At 53.6% G+C, this 16,338-nt stretch overlaps 1 protein-coding gene and 1 long non-coding RNA gene across 3 annotated transcripts; both read right to left on the reverse strand.

Moving 5' to 3' along the window:
* Positions 1-99: 99 nt before the first annotated feature.
* LOC125358019 lies at positions 100-1,609 on the reverse strand. Its single transcript, XR_007212254.1, has 3 exons — positions 1,562-1,609; positions 1,244-1,298; positions 100-187 (listed from the first exon to the last, which is right to left on the reverse strand). It is a non-coding gene; the product is annotated as an uncharacterized LOC125358019 (long non-coding RNA).
* Positions 1,610-7,901: 6,292 nt separating this feature from the next.
* On the reverse strand, positions 7,902-14,802 carry Mon1b (MON1 homolog B, secretory trafficking associated). Of its 2 annotated transcripts, none has more exons than XM_048355080.1 (6): positions 14,594-14,802; positions 14,198-14,337; positions 12,238-12,570; positions 11,187-12,006; positions 10,527-10,674; positions 7,902-8,195 (listed from the first exon to the last, which is right to left on the reverse strand). In XM_048355080.1, the coding sequence occupies exons 2-6, from the start codon at positions 14,325-14,327 to the stop codon at positions 7,995-7,997; spliced, it is 1,632 nt and encodes a 543-aa protein (XP_048211037.1). In that variant the 5' UTR covers positions 14,328-14,337; positions 14,594-14,802; the 3' UTR covers positions 7,902-7,994. The 2 variants fall into 2 exon arrangements, with proteins under 2 accessions (XP_048211037.1, XP_048211036.1); XM_048355079.1 differs by having other exon boundaries at positions 14,539-14,802.
* Between the last annotated feature and the right edge of the window lie 1,536 nt (positions 14,803-16,338).

Genomic DNA, 16,338 nt, shown 5'->3' on the forward strand with positions numbered 1-16,338 from the left:
GCCACAGCCCTCACGGAGATCCTTTCCCCCAAGCTCTTTCGGATGCCAGCGCCATCCCCGCTCTCCCCCCCGCTGGCCCCCACACCCAGGCTCGGGGGTTGTCCCGGTGGTGTCCTCTCCGTGGGTCTCTGCCGTCTGAGTGGTCTGCTCAGGGAGGTTCTCCGTGTATTTCTGTGCTGTGTGCCTCCTGGGGAGGGGAAGACCAGCCTCAGTCACACCCTGATGAGCCTCCAGAGGGACTGGAGGTTGGAGCCTGGCTCACAATCTCCATCCATCTCCTTTCTTCAGGTGATCGCGAGCCTGTGAGATGACTGCTCTCTCTTGTGCCTTCCCAAGAAAACTTCCTAAGAGGTGTGATGTGTTATCATCATGGATTCTACAGCCATGACCTGAAGCCTAGCTATAATCCTCTGTGGCCACACCTCCAGTGGGCCTCAGTTTCTTCAAACATAAAATGGTGTATCCATGGGAGGGTGACATTCCTCTGAAGGTCATTGTGAGGGCAAAGTAAATACGTGAGCACAAACATCCATCAGACCACGCATGTGCGTGGTTAAAAGCATATACACACATTTACTACCTCTCGTCAGCGTTCCCCACATGAAGTTAGGGATCATGAGGACATGAGACGCTGGCCATAGAAATGTGCTAAGCAAAGGCTCAAAGGATGAAGAGGAGGATGGACAGACAGTGGGATGAACAGTTCACTGGAGGAGTGGTTGGCTACAGGCATGATGGCTGAGTAGGGAGAGGATGGGAGGACTTTCGGAAGGATGGCCACATGTCTGGATGGATGTTTAGAGAAGAGAGAATGACTACCAGGGGAACAAAAGGAGAAAGATGGAGAGAAGACGAATGCATGGCTGGATAGATGGAAGGCTAAGATATGGCTTCCTTGCCTGGTGACTTAGGTGAACAGATGAACAGATGAATGGGTAGGCGAGTGGATAAATGGGTGTGTGGAGGAGCAGATGAATGGGAAAGCAAGTGGATGCTGAACCTAAACTGGATGGATACACGAAGGGCACAGAGAAGCTGGGTGGTCAATGGGGAAAGATGTTATAAATAATGATCAGCAATGAGTGACTAAGCTCTTGGGTGAATCTCACCACCACCTAAAGCCAGAGGCAACTGGGCAAGCGTCTGGCCTGAATGAATTTCCCCCTCTGTTTTCTAGAGCGGGAAATGAGGCGTGTTCTCGGCTGGAGCGGGAGGTGGGAGGAGCCTGGGCAGGGCCTCTTACCAGGGAGCCTTGCTTTGCTTTTTGTGCCAGTGCTCTTGCAGGATCTTCAGTGCCTCTGTGGAGAGAGGGAAACCAAGGCGGTCCTGTGAGAGCTCTTGACGAGGCAGGCGGTGGGCGAAAGGAAGGGGCCCGCATGGGGAAGGGTACTGGAGGGTCCTGGGAGAGCCTGGGTGTGGCCTGGACACGAACAGGCTTCTGAAGGAGACATCTAAGAAGAGGGCAGCCCCCCAGCGCAGGTTCCAGGGGTCCTCGTGCGGCTGCCCGGGGAGAGTGGGTTCCTGTGAGGTGCAGGGTAGGACACCGGAAGTGGCTCAGTACCTTGTTTCTTTCTCAAGACCTCCTCCAGGTGCTCTTCCTCCCCGTTTACTGCAGAACACAGTGACACACTCAGCCCCCAGGGACTTGGTATAAGGGGTCAAAGTCCATCCCGAATGCTCTGCCACCCCTGCCTCATCTCCCCATCACCCCCACCCTTCCCTGCCAGGAGTGAATGCCCTGAGGAATACACAAAGATTATGCTGAGATGACTAAAAAGAAATAAATGTCCCATTGGGGGAAATTTTAAAAAAAAGAAAAAGAAAGAGGTTCTGACAGGAAACAAGAAAGCAAGCAGGAGGAGAGACAGGAAGGAGGTGGGACTGTGATTTTAGCTGGGATCATCAAAGTAGCCCTGCCAGGGCTGAGCCGATGGCCCAGAGGCTCTTGTGGGGTGTGTGCTGGGGGCGTGGCAGGGAGAGGGGCAGCCCCACAGAGGCGTCAGCAGTGGTCGGGGTGCGTCTGCCTCTTCTTCACTTACAGGAGTCTAGCTGGCCCTGGAGAGCTTGGCCCTCCCCGAGTTCCTTGTTGGATGTCTGCTTTGCTGAGCCAAAGGAAGAAGACAGAGTGAGCACGGGACGGGCTCTGGCCTGGCGGCCTCGCTGCTCCGTGGGGACGACGCTGACACGGTGCGGCCATCGGCTTCTAACAGCCGGGGGTAGGGACGGGGTCTTGGGTTTTAGAGGTGAGGACTTGGAGGCATTCAAAGTCCTGGCCCTTCCTGTTGGCCAGTCTGGAGTCCGCAAGCTTACCTTGCTGTAGCTGATTAATGCGATTAATCAGGTCCTTGATCTGGGGCTCCAGGCTTCCCTCTGGAGAGAAGAAAGAAAGAAGACTGAGCCAGAAAAGCCAGAGGCCCTGTGCTCGCTCGGGCAGCGGGCGGGCTGTACGCTGGGGCTGGGCTCTGCCGCCATCAACCACTCGGCATTTACTGAGCTGTGGGCTGGAGCCTGGCAGAGGCCAGCGCAGGGCTTGCGTGCTGGGTGGGGAGATGGATGTCCAATGGAGAGGTGGAGATCAGTCCGGGTGGCGGTGCCCGCTGTGGCGGGAGGAGGAGCCGGGGGGTGCCGGGCACCTCCTGAGACGCGAGGCGAGGGGCTGGCTTGGCTGGGAGGGCACACTGGGCCTCTTGGGCCACAGATCGATGCAGATCGTGGTGGGGGCAGTGACCTCCCTTGCGCCCCCACGCGGGCAGAGCTGGGCAGAGCCACTGTTATCTGGACAACGTGGAGTCTGGTTGAAATGAAGGAAGCACGGCTTTACGTGGCAGGTGGCACGCTGTGTATTCCCCAGTGACAGAGATGTCACTGTAGGGAGAAGCTTTTCTCCTTGTCTCTCCCTGAAGCTAAGGTCGGTGGCAGAGCTGGGGCTTAAAGCCACCCTACTCCTGCTGGGTCTCACTGTTAATCAGCTCCCATCCTGGATTTTCCCAGGTTACCAACTCGGCATACTTCCAAAGACAGAGCTCTGTCCATGGTGCCGACCATGAGTGACAAAAATCCCAGGTCCTTGTTTTACTGATGGTGGTCAGGGTGAGTCCCTGAGGGTTTCCAGTCCTGCAAAGTCTTTGTGAACTCTAGTGCAGGCAAGAGTCCCAATGCACTTTCACAGGCAGCCACTGTGTGTGTGTGTGTGTGTGTGTGTGTGTGTGTGTGTGTGTGTGTGTGTGTAGGAAGAAGGCAGCGTATGCTTTTCCATCCTCTTAGACATCAGGACCCATGAGACTGTCTATGTTTAGGCTTACAGGATGAAATGATAAGGGAGTAAAGGAAATGGGATCATTTCCCCTGCATTTGAGTTGAGGAGGCTGGGTTTTAATCTGTTGGACCCAATACCCCAGTGCAAGACACAGACACAAGACACAGGACCTCTCTGCAGCTTTTTCACCAAGGCCAGCAAGTCTTCAGTCATCTTCGAAGACTCAGCCTGCCCTGTGGAGAGGAAAACCAGGATTACAGGGCTCCATGGGGATGAGAAGGGACAGAGGAAAAGACCTAGGTCCCCCGGGGAGAGCAGGAAGTCCCAATGATGGCAGAGTTCAGGACACGTTAAGAATCTGGTTTCCAGCCAGAGCAAGGGCCTTTGTAGAACCTTCACCCTTTGTTGTCTGAGGTTCATGGTATGACTGATGAATCCGGCTCCTAATCATTCAGGAGGGCTCCAAAGACAACACCCCCCAGACTCTCCTTAATAAAACTCAGGGGTGAGGGGAGAGGATGCATTGTTGCTGCTGTCATTGCTGAAGATCAATATGAAGCTCTTACCAATGCAATAGGGTAGACAGATTTCACACCTATTTCTTAAAATATTTTATAGCCCTTTGGAAATTCTAATGAACTGACAGATCTAGCCAATGGTTATCCCGGCTGCTAACATTAAAAAAATTGAAAAAGGGCCAGGTGCCAGTGGCTCATGCCTATAATTCTAGCTACTCGGGAGGCTGAGATCTGAGGATCACAGATTGAATCCAGAAAAGTCCACGAGACTTTTATCTCCAGTTAATCACAGAAAAAGCCAAGACATAGTGTTGTGGCTCAAATGGTAGAGTGCTAAGCCTTGAGCAAAAGGAGCTCAGGAACAGGACCCATGCCCAGATTTCAAGCCCAGGACCAGCAATAGATAGATAGATAGATAGATAGATAGATAGATAGATAGATAGATAACAAGAAAAAGGAAACTGGATATTACAAGCTTTTTTGATGGAAGAATAAGGATACTTCTTATAAAAGATACCATTTCTACACAACAAAAAATGGAATCATGCCAGACTTCCTCATCTTAATACTATACAAAGGGCAGGTGAACATGTGAAATTATGCCATTGGAAGTGTTCATCGCACCCTGTTTTTTTTCAACAAAGAAACTGCAAAGGAGAAAAGAGGAGAAGGAGACCTTTATATTTAAAAAAGGCTTCAGGCGTACATCAACTAATTATGGTGTATGGGTCTTCTTTAAATCCTGATTGAAAACAATGTACATTTTAACCAAATACAACATAAGCCCGTGTTACTTTTGAAATCCAAACCACAAAACACAGGAACATCATAAACTGTTGGATTAAGTTATGGAAAGTCAAATTCCAATGACTCACTCCACTCCAGTGAAAATTGGGCACAGAGAGACCTCACAAATGCATACAGTCACGAATGTGATTGCATGAGTGCTTGTGTACAGGGAAAGTCTCCCTGTCCCCAAGTTCCTCAGCTGTTTTCCTTCTATGTAAATGGTACTGTGCACATCTCACCTTGTATTTCACACTTGACCGTGTACACCACTGACATTTTTAGTTCTACTTTTTTTTTTTTTACCAGCAACACAATGTTCCATTGCACAAATATACAATAGTTTAAAAGCAGTCTCCCATGGATGGACATGTGTTTCCTGTCATTTACCAGCAGAGAAAGATTAATGATCATCAGACGGTATATATAGTTCCCGGATTGTCCACACCTGTCCTTTACAGCTAGCTTTTCAAACTACTTCTTTAAAAGCTCCTTCTGTATTTTTCCTCTCTACTATAGCTTTTCCTTCTGGTCTATCTAATCATGAGATAAGGCCATGGGTGAATGAGCACATCTTTAAAAAAATTTAACATCTTGATAAAAACAATTCTCAAGTTCCATGTTACAAAAGCAAACGACTTGTGGAGTACAAGTCCCTTTTTAAACATTTTATTTTGAAATAACTTCAGATGTTCACAAAAGTTGTAGAAACAGGCTTCAATGCTCCCCTTCAGCCTCAGAACAGATACCCCATCTGTCCCTAACCACAAGTTGCAGACATTATGGTTCATTAATTATTCTTTAATTTACTGTTGTGCATTTCCTATTACAGAGGGAAATCTACCAAGCAACAGCAGGACAAACAACAAAATCAAATTGCTAATGTCACTTGCTATTATAATCCTCAGATGGCAAAATTTCCACGTCCCTCTTACAGTTTTAAGTTATGTACATAACAGTACCCATATTTTTCCTTAAGGAAAAATAGAACAATACATCACACAAAAATGCCTTCAGTCCTGTCCTCCTCCTCCCCATCTCTGTCTGCTGTCCATAGTTGTCAGGCCACGATCGCCTTACTGTGTAACACACTAGAGGCCATACTGGGTAACCTCTCTCTCTTCCTCTATTTTCTTCTCAAATCTCAGCTAGCTTTTGACTAATAAAAATGAATTCTTCGCGGCTTAGCCACTTAAATGTTTTGTGTGTGTGTGTGTTTTTTTTTTGGCCAGTCCTGGGCCTTGGACTCAGGGCCTGAGCACTGTCCCTGGCTTCTTCCCGCTCAAGGCTAGCACTCTGCCACTTGAGCCACAGCGCCCCTTCTGGCCGTTTTCTGTATATGTGGTGCTGGGGAATCGAACCTAGGGCCTCGTGTATCCGAGGCAGGCACTCTTGCCACTAGGCTATATCCCCAGCCCCTGTGTTTTTGTTTTAATGTTTAGCTCACAGATATTCTGCAGCCGGCATGGATGGGTGTACCAAGACTTGGCCATTTCTGTGGTTCCTCTTTGTACCGAGGCTGTCTTGACACTCCAAGGACCACACCTGGGCCACACACACATTTGTGAACTCTCCGGATGGCCTAGCATGGTGACTGCAGGTGTGGGGTAGCATTTCAGATACCAAAGAAATACGGCCAGCCTGCTCCTAGCAAATATTTCACTGGGTGAAACTCTCTCAGTAAGGCAAGAGAAGGTCTGTTTCCCCCCAGTCATCAGAGCTGGTATCGTCCTTCCCTGTATAGAACACCAATCTGATGGATTCGTAATAGTAATTTGATGTGCATTTTCCCTCTATTGCCGAGGAAATGAATCCTAACACGGGTTGTGAAGAACTTGAAAGGCCAGCATCCAACTTTGATTTGCGAGCCATCCAATGGGATCTCTTTGTATTTCATTTATATCCTTGTTTTCGGGTTTTTCTCTTTGACGGTTTTCCCGCATGTGGCTCTAATCCAAGACAAACTCTGGAGCAGAGTGACGTCATGACTTACGCGTGACGAAGTTCCTGAGCGTGGCCGATGGGGTAAAGCAGGCCTTGGGTGAGGAGCACACTGGCTGGCTGGCGGGCGGGCGGGCAGGGCGGGGGTCCCCTATGTGGGGAGGCCCTGTGGGCTGGGCGGGCCTGTGGATGCCCTCTCCCCCGCCCCCTCCCCCACGCGGGGCGGGCTCTCTGTGCCCACCCAGGGGCGGGCTCTCAGGGGTGTGCGTGAGTGTGCGGCACCCCTGCCCTGCCTCACTCAAGCCGAGGCACACGACCGCGCGTGAGCGGCGGACTCGGCGGCGCTGGCCAGCGTGGATCGGGGCCTCGGGGCCTCAGCTCCACTCGGTGGGGATGGCTAACAAAAACACGACTTCCTCCCCCCTGCCCGCCGGGGGAGGGGCGCAGACCACGCCCCCTCCTCCCCCCTCCCCCGCCCGCTCCGCCGTCCGGTACCTGGGGCCGCCTCCTCTGAAGGCTCCAGCTTCCCCGCCATTTTCCACGCACTGGGCACCGGGGGAGGGGGGGGGGGAAGGGAAACGGGACACGTGACGGAGGCAGGCAGCGCGCATGCGTGCCGGGGCGCTTGCAGTCCCGCATATGCAGGCCGAAGGGGACCCGGTGGTGTGTTCTGCGCAGGCGCAGCGCATCCCGCGCCGGGGTTGACAGTGCCCATGCGCACCAGCCCGGCCCGGGCACGGGGAGGAGGGTGGGGGGCGAGCTGGGCCCACGCACAGGGCCGGGAAGGCCTCACCCTCTGTGGACTGCTCATGGCTAGGATGGGGACAGCGCGCACGGACCTTGCGGCTCGGGAGAGTGCCAACCGTTTATAACAGAGCTGCTTCCGCTCCGCCAGCGGCCTGCACCGCCCGGCGTCCTGGGCTCCAGGCCGATGCCCTGGGCCTCCCCCTCGTGAAGATGACGGGTGCCCAGCGCCGCCGGGGCCCCCGTCCTTGTGGAAGGGTAGAAACGAACGGAAACACAGGAAGGGCCGGGAGTAACTCAGTGGGGGTTGGCTTTTAGGCCCTGTGTGTCATTTTCTCTTTAAAATACTCTCGGGGCCCCGTGTTCGAACCCCTTCTAGAGCCCCTGTGGACCACCCCCAGAGTTCCTGGGCAGCTTGGCTCAAAGTCCAACGTGGAGGAAGACTTCCGAAGCAAGTTGGAGGCGCAGTCACCGATAGGTGGGAATGACATCCAAGTCCCGGAGATCTCGGAAGAGAGAGGGGAAAAGGACCGAAGACTTTCCCAGGGGTGAAGATACACGAAGGGTCCAGGAGGCAGGCAGCCTGTGCCCATCTCCCATTTGCGGGCAGGCCCTCAAATTTTGCCCCCTCTAGTGCCCATGGAGAGAGAAACTAGTCACAGAGAGACCCTCACCCACATTTTTCCAGGGAGGAGACAGAAGGTAACAGACAAAAGTGGTCACTTCCAACAGTCTGGGAGCTCCGTCATTCAGAGTCCAGAGAAGAAGCCATTGTGCGGAGCTTGGTCTGTAGAAGGGGCTGGAGGTGTGGAGTATTTGGGTGGGTAACGGATGAAGAGCCTGTCTTCTTCTTTCCTCACCCAGCGCAGCAGTTTGGTCACAACCAAGATGGCACCCGACTTCGTCACCAAGGGGCTGAGGCATGTATAAAGCTCGAATTTGGAAGTCACCTGAGGGGGTTGGAGGAGATAGAATCAGATGGGCTAGAGCTGGCCATGGGCAGTCCTTTCTCCCGAAACCCAGCCTGAGGTTAGCCTTCTGCAGCTCGGGAGAGGGCGACGGCATCAACTCCTACCTGGTGCTGACTGGGTGCTAAGCTAAGGCAGATCAGCGGGTAATATTGTGGCAAGAGTAAGCCAGGGGCTCTCAGTTGGGCCCAGGGCCAAGCTGGAACCATGGAATGAGGCTGGCTGCATGTCTGTGTTATTGTCGAGAGCCCTTTGTTTGCTTATCTGTGAGATGGGGATAAAAGTCCTGTTCCGGGGCTGGGAATGTGGCCTAGTGGTAGAGTGCTTGCCTTGCATACATGAAGCCCTGGGTTCGATTCCCCAGCACGACATATATAGAAAATGGCCACAAGTGGCGCTGTGGCTCAAGTGGCAGAGTGCTAGCCTGGAGCAAAAAGAAGCCAGGGACAGTGCTCAGGCCCTGAGTCCAAGGCCCAGGACTGGAAAACAAACAAACAAAAAAGCCTTGTCCCGAGCTCCATGTGTCTATGTTTTCCTGACTTCTACCTTTTCTCTGCCCCCACTCACCTGTCCTCCCCTTCACTCCTGCTGCCCTGCTGCAGCTCATCCTCTCCTTGCCGTCCCTCACGCAGACCCGGCCTCGGCCATCCTGGCTGCGTCTGCAGAGGCCTTTCCCTTTGCGAGGGTGTTCTCTTCCCGCACATACCCACGTGGCTTTTCTCCACTCGGAGGCCAGCTCACTAGGGAGGCCTCCCCTGACCACCCGATTGAACACCTTGCTTTTTAAGTGTTATCCTCCACTAAACAAAGAAGATTTCTTGGAAAAATGGCAGAGTCTAGGACTGGTGTAGGGTGCATGTAAGTGAACTGGCGTGGCGACAGGAATGTGTTAAAGAGACACAGGACCCATTCTGGTGAATTCAGGACTCCCACTAGCTAAATAGGAGACAAATTCAGCACCAAACTACACATTAGAAAAAATATTTTAGCCTACTAAAGACAAATCCACGAGACCACATTTATACAGTGTGAAAATCTTAACAAATAAACAGAAGAAGGAAAATTCTTCCTTCTTAGAACCTCCAAGTACAAAATTAGAAAGAAGGATGGAGTTAGAAAAAGCACCACAGGGGAAACATGAGGCTATTATCTGTCTCAAGTTCAAATCAGTAATGGATATGATAATTACTGAGTGAAAGTAGGAGGAAAGACAAGCATCATAATCGATAAGCATGTACTGATTACAAAGAGGAAAACACTTTGCAGTGGAGAAACGCGATGGACACAGCCTTATCTAAGCGGTCAGCCCTGACCTCATCCACAGGGCACATTGACGTCACAGGCTCTTGATGTGAGGCACATGAGGATATACATCACTTGGGGGTATTCCCGCCCCAAAGGCAGGTCTCCACTGAACCATGACGTAATATGCGAATACAAACTGTCTTTCAAACGTGCCAGTGCCAGCAGACAAAAAGACCGGGGAGCTGCTCCAGAATAAATGAGACACAGGGAGGCACCATAAATTAAGTCCCAGGATGTGATCGCATACTGGACCATTAAATTCTGGACCATTAAAATGACACGAATGGTCAGTCGTGGAATCTGAATGAAGTGTGTGGATTAAATGTTACTGCGGCCATGGGGACTTCCTGGTTGGGTAAGTTAACTGTGATTTTGTAAGATGCTGAAACGAAGTGAAAGCGCCTCTTCATGTTCATTGTTTTAAACTAGTCTGGCAACTTCTTAAGTGGAAAATTACTTGAAAGTTTTAAAAAGTTCAAAATAAGATTCCCAGCCTAACACAATGCCTGATTCACACACACAGACACACATTGTAAAATGAGGTACTTAATAAACTACCAGAGACCTCACTTCCCATGGGGTTACCTTGACTGGCCTCCCTCGGGAACTACTCTTAAACAGACCCACAAGAAAGGGAGGCAGGAACTCAGAAAGGACACCCCAGATAGAGGACACAGCTCGAGATACACCCCGCAGGAGTCAAGCAGCGCGGGGTGACTCATTCATGGAATGGAATGGGAAGATTCCTGGGATTGACTGGGAAAATTGACAGGCACAGTGATGTTTGCTCTAAGGTCTCTGCCTGCTGACGGGGCGGGGGGGGGGGGGGGAAGCAATCAGAACAGACAGCTGCACGCAGCGGGCAGGCTTTGGGTGGCTGGGAATCTGTGGTCGTGGGGACAGTGTGGGCAGGCCGCGCTCATGCTGGGTGGTGCTGGTGGGGTCTGGATGACGTCACTCACGCGGGGAAAGGGCCCGGGGATCGTGTGGGGCTCTTACTCCACTCACCCAGGCCAGCAGCGTCTCCTTCTGGGCCACGTGGTAGATGAGCCGCAGCGGTCGGGAGGAGCTGTGGAGGCGGGCGTGCAGGCGGTGGTACAGGTCGGACAGCCGCTGCCGCTCCTCCTCTTTGCTGTAGGGGGCCTCCAGCTCGGGGCTGCCAAGATGGAGGGAGGGAGCGGGCCAGGTGAGCCAAGGGCCTTCTTGGCTGGCTGGCGTCTTCTCTGTGTAGGGGCTTTAGTTAAGTATGGGGGTGGGGGCTGAGCCTCTGCCAGTAGACCTGAAGATTCTCAGCAGTCCGGAGGCCAAGCTTTCCCCACGGAAACTAGGGGATTCCCAAGTACCGGGCCCTTTGTGCCACTAGACTAGGACTCCTCCCGGGTGGTGGATGAACCTCCATTGCCAGAGGACTATTCTTTGCCTCCTGCAAGGGTAGGGAAACCCCCAGAAATTGTTTGGTGCATGACGGAACAGACACATGATTGATTTTTTTTAATTTTAAATTTCCTGTCAGTTAACCAAGGCTGTCTGCCTGGACTGATAATTTTGCATGGCCCGTAACTGACATGATCAATATCCGGATGGTAGTCCCTTGCAAACCAAAGGTTTCCCAACCCCAGGACACGGCTAGGCATCTCCCCTGAGTCATGAGACCTGCGCACGGCCCACCTGGTAAACTGAGGCAGCTGGCGGTGGTGGTCAGGGATGTCCAGTGGCTTGTAGAGGAAGTGCCGGAGGCCGGGCGCCCCCACAGCCTGCACGCTGTAGGCCGGGGCGCCGGGCGAGTGGGTGCTGGAGGAGCCGGCAGCCTCCCCGAGGGCTCGCAGGGCCCCGAGGGCACGCATGCCGTCTTCAACCAGTCGCCGGCAGGCAGCCATGGCATGGAAGGCTTCCCGTTGGGTGCCGAGCAGAAGCAGGCAGACTGGCATGGAATCCAGGCGGGCCACGTAGGCGTAGAAGAATCCATCGGGGTTGAAGCGGGGCAGGCACACTGGCGCCCAGGCCTCGCCGGCCGCGAAGGCGGGTGCCCCCACCCAGTCAAGCAGCAGCTGCAGGTCCGCGGGGTCCAGCCGGCACTCGGCCAGCACGTTGCGCTCCTGAGCCGCTGTGATCAGCTGCCCGCCAACTGCCAGCACCGACAGAGCCAGGCCTGGCGTCGTGCAGCGCCGCAGCAGGGTGCCCAGCGCTTCCCGCAGCGGCCGGGCGAGGGGCACGCAGCGCACGGCCCCCAGGAGCAGGGCGCCGGGGTCCCGCTCCACGCTGTCCAGAAGCCGGTCCAGGGTGCGCTCGGAGCCCGCCAGCAGGCGGCGGAGGTCGTAGTTCTGCTTGTGCGCGAAGATGCGAGCCACGCTTGCGCGTGTCAGCGTGCTCACGATCTGCGCGTGCACGGCGAGCAGCTCCCCCCGCAGCTGCGCGGCTGACTGAGACGTGCGGGACACGGCCACCAGCAGCAGTGGGCCCTGTTGCAGGAACACCAGCTTGTGGTCCTCTGGGGAGGGAAGGAGGTTGGGGGGAGAGAGATCAGGAAAGGCCTAAGGTGGGGAGCGCGCCTCTTCAGGCAACACCCCTGGCGGGCGACCTACTCACTCCAACTCGCCTCTGGTGGCCCGACAGTGGGCGCAGGTGGGCAGGCAGGTCTAGCCATGGCTTGTGAGGCCCCCAGCGCCCCCCCCCCCCTTCAGCCCTGGGCCCCCATCACTGCCTCCCACCCTTTGCTCACCGGCGTAGATGGCACGGATGGCATCTCCGGCGCTCTGCACAAAGGACACCAGCGCTGTCATCACGCCCATGGTGGCCGACAAAGCTTCCACGCTCCCGTACCGTGAGTAGATGGGCTTGCCTGCCTCGCTCAGTACAAACACGTGCTTCCGTTGGCAGCGCCAATCCTCTTCGCTGGGGTCCCCACCCTGGCCTCCATAGCCGCTGTCGGGGACGTGAGCGGGACCGCCGCCGTCTGAGGCCACAGTCCTCCACTGCTCACAGGTGTCTGCTGGGGCCTCCGGCACCGGCAGTGGCGACAGGAGGTGGGACAGCTCGTCCTTGGCTGTGGCCCCTGAAAGGGAGCCCCTGGTGCATCATCTACTGGTGGATTCCCACTAACCCCATGTCCCCCCAAATCTGTAAGTTATTTCCAGTCTCCCACCAACCTCTGCATGCCGGGTATCTCCCTTGCTACTCAGTGGCCAAGGGCTCCAAAATGATGCCCACTAACACTGAAGGTGCCAGTGGTGCCTCTTAAAGCCAAGGGACCCAATAGGCTGTCACTGTCATTCACGGGACTGCTATGTCTACAATCTAACTATTCCCTTGTCAACAAGGGCCACTCCCAAGTCCTCAAAACATTCCACTGCTTCTGAATGAACATGGATTCCCTCACCTTCCATAGTCCCCCAGTCACTCCTGTGACCCCTTAACCTCCTGATACCAATACCTCTCAATTACTACCATTACTATCCTTCTCTTCATATCATCTCAACTTCTGACTTCCCTAAACCCATTTTATTCCCACTGATCATGAATGACTCTCCTCCCACTGACTCTTGCAAGCCAAACATTTATATGTTTTCAGTGATGTTAGTTAATTCTTTTGACGTCACCCAGGTCTTCGAGGTCCCCCGATCCCTGGTCACTTACCCCTATTTGCTTCCACAGACACACTACAACATCCCAACAAACCCATATGAATGACCTTCAATGACTGCCCTGATCTACAAATTATCTAACACCGTATCTACTCCTTCTTCTACTAATGACAACCATGAACTTCCACTAATATATATACAGGGTTATGATGACCTGCAGGGCCCTTCTCCATGACTGTCAGCAGCGTTCATACAACCCGCCGCTTTGAATTCCCACTGCCTAATCAAGGGCAGTCATTTATTATTCACTTGAAGCTATGTCGCTATGATTTGCCCCAAAATCCCAATGACCTCACATTCTCTCAATGCCATTCACCGACAACTTGTTACCAAAAAAGAAAAAAAAAATCCCAATTACCTCCCCTCAGTAATTGCCATTACCTGTCAATTCCCAATTTCTGAAGGAGCTTCCAACATTCACGAACTCCAAAATAATATATGAGCGAGGATTCCCAAAGACTCCTATTGATTTCCCCAACGACAACTGGTCCCCATCCACTAAGCAGGCCAGAACTTCCCCTACGGATCATCCTAATATCCAGATAGGCTCACATTTCTTCTCTCCCCTCAATCACCACCAACGCTCGCTAACGTGCGCCCAATGGCTCCAAATGATGTTAAAATATGAATGACTGTCCCCGACCTCCGGAGGGCTCCCTAGTCCCACTGCAATGACTTCACTTCTTCCTCCTCCCCAAACACTTACTTTGTAGTCGGTCCTAGGTCCTTATCCCTTTAACTCACTCACTGATCCAAGCAGGGCCTTGTGACACTGTGCGGGGGAAGTGAACGCCGACTGACCACACACTGATTCCCCCCTCCCCGCCCCCACTCCCTTTCCTTTCTCAGGGAGTCTACTACCTCGACCTCCTCCGCACCCAACTGGGGTTCCAGCTCCTTCAGTCCCGAACGCCCCTCACTGGTCTCCCTCCAACTCCCCCTCCCCACCTCGCCTAACAAGGACAAGCCCTGGGGGTTGCTCCTACGACCCCGGTGTGTGTGTGTGTGTGCGGGGAGGGGGGGTGTTGCGGGTTGTACCTGACTCCCCCAGGGCCGCCGGGTCTCCGGGGTCCGGTGGGCCCGGGTGATCCCCGCCAGCGTCCCTAGTCTCCTCCAAGTCCTCGGCGCCCCCGGGGCCCGGGGCAGCAGTGTCTTCTCCGGCCTCCATCTGCACATCCCTGGGGGGAGGTGGGGGTTGAGGGGCGGCAAAAGAAACTTCTTAGAAGCTTTTTACAGGGGAGCCCCCCCCCCCAGCACATTCTCAGCGCAGGCTTTCCCCAGACAGCGAGACCTTCGCAATAACCCGCACCGCCCACACCCTCCGCGGACACGGGGGACTCCGGGCGGGCCGGCGCTCGCAGATCAAGACATAAAACCACCTGTGCTCCCCGCGAATCGCCGCCGGCCGGCCACCGGTACTTCCCGGAGCCGCACCTGCTCCACACTTCCGGGTCCTGCTGGGAATCTGCCACACTTCCGGCCGGGACGCCGCACGCCGCACGCACTTCCGGTGGCCAGGGCGCCTTCCCGGCTCCCGGCGGCGCCCGGCGCCCGCCGCGGACCGTGCCTCCCCGCGTTCCTCCCGGAGCTGCGTCCGAGCGGAGCCGGGAACCCGACGCCTTTCTCCAGAAGCCACTTCCCGCGGAGCCCGCTGGAGACGGGAAGCGGGCCCAGCGCCAGCCGCGGCGCGCCCGGAGGGCTGCCGGCGTGCGGGTGGGGGGGCGTGGCCCGCGGCCGGCCAATCCCGGAGTAGAGAGGGCGGGACCACCTCCTCTTTGGACCAATCAAGAGGAACCGGCCGCTCCCTCTCTCCCGGCCCAGTCTGTACTTGTCCGGCGCTTGGACTGCGGTGTGCAGCCGCCCTCGGCTGGACTGACATCTCCCTGCTCCTAACCACAGGTCCCAGCCTGCTCTTTGCACGGGAGGATTTTTGCAGAGGTCTGTAGCCCCCCGCTAGTGTGCTTCCACAGACTGGAGACCCTTCAGGCTAATCCTCCGGGAAGGGTTGGGATTGGTGCGGTGGAAGTTTGACGGGCAGTCGCCGCTTCCAATCGGAGTGCTGCGCGCAGGCTGCCCAGCCTATAGGACTCCGATCCTGAAATAGGAGGCGGGCTTCTCGGAACTAGGACTTATCCGTGGGTTTCCGTCGGGAGCCGCCGGGCTGTTGAGGATCCACTCTTGATTTACAGGGAGAAATTCAGAAATTCAGCGACCCGATGGCCAAGCAGAAGCCCCTGTGCCTGTATATAACTCCCAAGTTGGCAAAGCTCAGGAGACAAATGCGAAAATCAAAACACAGTGCCCAAAAATTGGCAGTGCCCGTAGGCAAAAAGAGACAAGGATACAGAAGATATGCACAGCTATTAGTTAAATTGATTTAACTGACATCCATGAAGACATTACTACCAGTTACATTATACTTAATACACTGGACCATGTAACTTTTTTTTTAAAACGGTAAATCAGAATATGTTCTCTGTTTACAATAGAATGAAAATCAACACTGTTCACCAAAGCTGTCTGGGAATGATCCCAATATTGTAAATTAAACCAATATGTTACAGATTAACCCACAGATCATATAATAAATCTCAGATATATTAGAAAATTTCCCGACTGTGTGAACATGAAGGCACAACAGATGAAAATTGCAGAGCCTAAACTAGTGTTCATAAGGAAGTTTATAGTTCTACATGTGCCCCATAGATATGATGAAATGTCCTTCATTGTGGAAGAGGCTAGAAAATGAAGAGAAATGAAACCTAAAGCATGTCAGAAATAAGGGAATCATAAAGAAAGCAGTAGAATCCAGTAAAAAGAAACATACAGCCAAGAGATACAGTCAGACTAAAATATTTATTTTGAAAAAAGTTCAGTAAATAAATCAAATTTGTACCTAAATGATAAAACAGAGGGGAGAAAGATTACCGGCAGCAGGATTGAAAGAGGAAGCATGCAGTCATTCCAGTGGCATACTAAACCTGATTTCATATTTACTTCTTCTTTTTTTTTTTTAGTGCTAGTACTGGGGCTTGAACTCAGGACCTAGGTATTATTCCTTAGATTTTTTTTTTTTCACTCCGGCTGGTGCTCTGTCACTTGAGCCATAGCTCCACTTCAGGCTTTTTGGGTATTTAATTGAAGGGCAGAATCTCATAGACTTTCCTGCATGGACTGGC

The sequence above is a fragment of the Perognathus longimembris genome, chromosome 10 (assembly GCF_023159225.1).
Source record: "Perognathus longimembris pacificus isolate PPM17 chromosome 10, ASM2315922v1, whole genome shotgun sequence".
Lineage (NCBI taxonomy): Eukaryota > Metazoa > Chordata > Mammalia > Rodentia > Heteromyidae > Perognathus > Perognathus longimembris.